The 2,500-nt window shown below is 36.2% G+C and overlaps 1 protein-coding gene across 6 annotated transcripts in view; it reads right to left on the reverse strand.

The window, feature by feature from the left end:
* The window catches only part of LOC122250841 (uncharacterized), a 62,484-nt gene that overhangs the window by 12,346 nt on the left and 47,638 nt on the right, over positions 1–2,500 (reverse strand). For 3 of the 6 annotated variants that reach the window (XM_043012508.2, XM_043012512.2, XM_086555503.1), the window contains one exon: positions 1,737–2,500. This exon is cut by the window's right edge and continues 31 nt beyond it. The exons of the other annotated variants lie outside the window; for them this stretch is intronic. Coding sequence is in view for 1 of the 3 variants with exons in the window: in XM_043012512.2 (XP_042868446.2) it covers positions 2,298–2,500 (203 nt within the window). In the remaining 2 variants the exon portion in view is untranslated. Of the gene's footprint in view, positions 1–1,736 lie in introns of those variants that run through there. 6 annotated transcript variants of the gene reach the window in all.

The raw sequence follows: 2,500 nt of genomic DNA on the forward strand, positions 1-2,500 counted from the left end.
TGTTTTATACTGTGTAACAACTTGAATGCATGCTAATGCTTTAAGGCCAGAAAACTAAATACATTCTAAAATTCATAAAAATATACATTTTTTATTCTGCCAATATATGCACCCGATATTAAAATGTGTGCCCCCCAACAGTTCTATATGATTCTGTAACAAAGTACCTAGGTTTCTTGAATTTTTGCCTTTTGCTGAAGTCATTTAACCCCTAGAGGACATATGTGCTAAATTTGTTCATGTTCATGCTCAGACTTGTGCAACCTGTGCCAATCTTCCATTAGGAAGCCAGAAAATTATTGTAATGTTTTCAAGTATCATTGTGGACTTTGATGTGTAGATGCCAAGAAAGTGCATTTCTGCTTCATATCACAAGACTGTGCATCCATTAGGGCAGTGGTTCCCAACCCCATGGTCGCAAACCTCATTTGTTATTTCTGATGTGTCTAGAGGGACTGAAAATAATAAATAAATAAAGTAATTCACAGCTGGCTACATCTTGATTCTGACTAATGTATCTGATTTACTTTAGTAGGACAGCATGTATAATTATAATATGAAAACAGTTGGATGTAATATTACACATTATGCATCACTTGTCCAGGTTAAGAAATTATTTTGGGTTGCAAACAAAAAAGGTTAGGAAACTCTGCATTAGGTGTTAAAACAGGCAAACCTCCCTTTTACCAACTTCTTGCTTGACTTACACAACCATAACTGGAAGGGACACTATTTAACAAGGTTTCTTACCTTCTATTCATTTTTATATTATAACTTGCTTGTTTGTGTAATGTAAAACATCTCATATTCACATGTATATCATCCAAGATTTTCCTTACTTGCACCCAAAATTTATTACTAACAAAGGAAATAAGAATTTTGTAATATCACTCAGGAAAGACTACTAAATCTTGAAATCTTTTCTTTTAACCTAACAAATTCTGTCACTAATACAAACTGCTGAAGGGTATGCAGAGCTAGTTTAAGAATACCAACAGTTAAGGTCCATTTCCATGTGGGTAGCTGTTGAGGTTTCAGCTGAGTTCAAGAATACAAACAGTTAACCCATAGCGGAAGGGTGTCATGACATAGACGACAGCTCTGATTCAGCATCAATTCACTCGCAACATCGGGACCTGCCTATAGTTGAAGAGCGCTCACAGTCATGAAGCATTGTGACTTAACAGCACTAGTTTCAGAGCTCCAGGTTTCCAAAGTGAGCTTAAACCCTTGCTTTGTGATGGATTTAAGGGAAAATATTTGTTAGGCAAATCTATGCTGCCCGGAGGGAGAAGAAAATATTTTCCCAGTATCTCTACTTTTTAGCTAGTACTGGTGGCATTAGAAATTGCCCATTCCTGCCCATCTGTTGGCTTGTTAGGCAGCCTGTTTGCATTGGGTTAAGGGCTGTTTCTGTAGGGGCAGCTGTTGAGGTCTGAGATGAGGTTTAATAGGTCCAAAAGTTACTTCAAATTTGATTTTTGGAGAAATACGACTAAACATTTTAGAGATTTGCTTTGGCAGGAATTGTTAATGTAATATAAAAACTTCTGTGATTATCTTTTTAGGCAGTCTCTCTTATGCCAAACTTGAACATAGGCAAATGATCCAATTTGCTATTAGTGGGGATATATAATTTATATTTTGTTCCTTAATCATTTCCTTGAAAAAAAAAAAAATCTTTCTAAACGTTCAAATATTTCTTAATGATTTCTTATAACAGAGGCACACATGAAGAAAGGTAGCTTTTATTTTTTTAATTCCACAATTTTGCTAAAAAGATAAATTGGCTGCATACCACTATTGAAAATTATGCATGGCAAAGATGACTATATGCATTTTTCATTTTTGTAAATCCACTGCTATTTTCTTTTTACAAATAATTTATGAAAAAAAATTACACAAGCATACAATATATAATATTTTTTTCATTTGTTCTCATTCTCAATTTTGGATAACTTTGATGTGCACTAATGAAGTCTTTATAAAAAAATAAAAAATAACCATTCATATCCTCAAAGAATGCGTAGAAGATTTACATAGCAATATCTCAAAAACAGTAAACTATACTTGGGAAAAGGCAGAGTGACATTTTTCTTTCTCTTTTCCTGTGAGGAGTGGGTGGTCCCCTTGGCATTGCTTGTCAGGTAGCCACAGTAGGTGTAGTTAAGTGGGTAGAAGGGGCTAGCGTAAGGCTTTTTTCCTCTGTGGGTCATACTGCGTGCCTCGAGTCACACTGAAGACCAGTTTCTGCCGAGAGAGATGGCAATTGGCCAAGCAATTCTGCACTTGATTCCTCAGCTGGCTCTTCCTTCTAGCTCTGAGGGGGCTGTAAGCACATAGACGGGATCTTCCCCCAAAGAGGCTATCGGCGTGCTGTTTAATGCTATTGTTGCTTTCATAGTCACATTATGGACAACAATACATTTTTTTCTTATTGGAAGAGACAAGAAGGGGAAGCAGCAATGCTCTGATGATCCACAGGTTCCTCTTGCATCAT

The sequence above is a fragment of the Penaeus japonicus genome, unplaced genomic scaffold (assembly GCF_977035675.1).
Source record: "Penaeus japonicus unplaced genomic scaffold, GWHDUDI00000001_assembly GWHDUDI00000031, whole genome shotgun sequence".
Classification (NCBI taxonomy): Eukaryota; Metazoa; Arthropoda; class Malacostraca; order Decapoda; family Penaeidae; genus Penaeus; species Penaeus japonicus.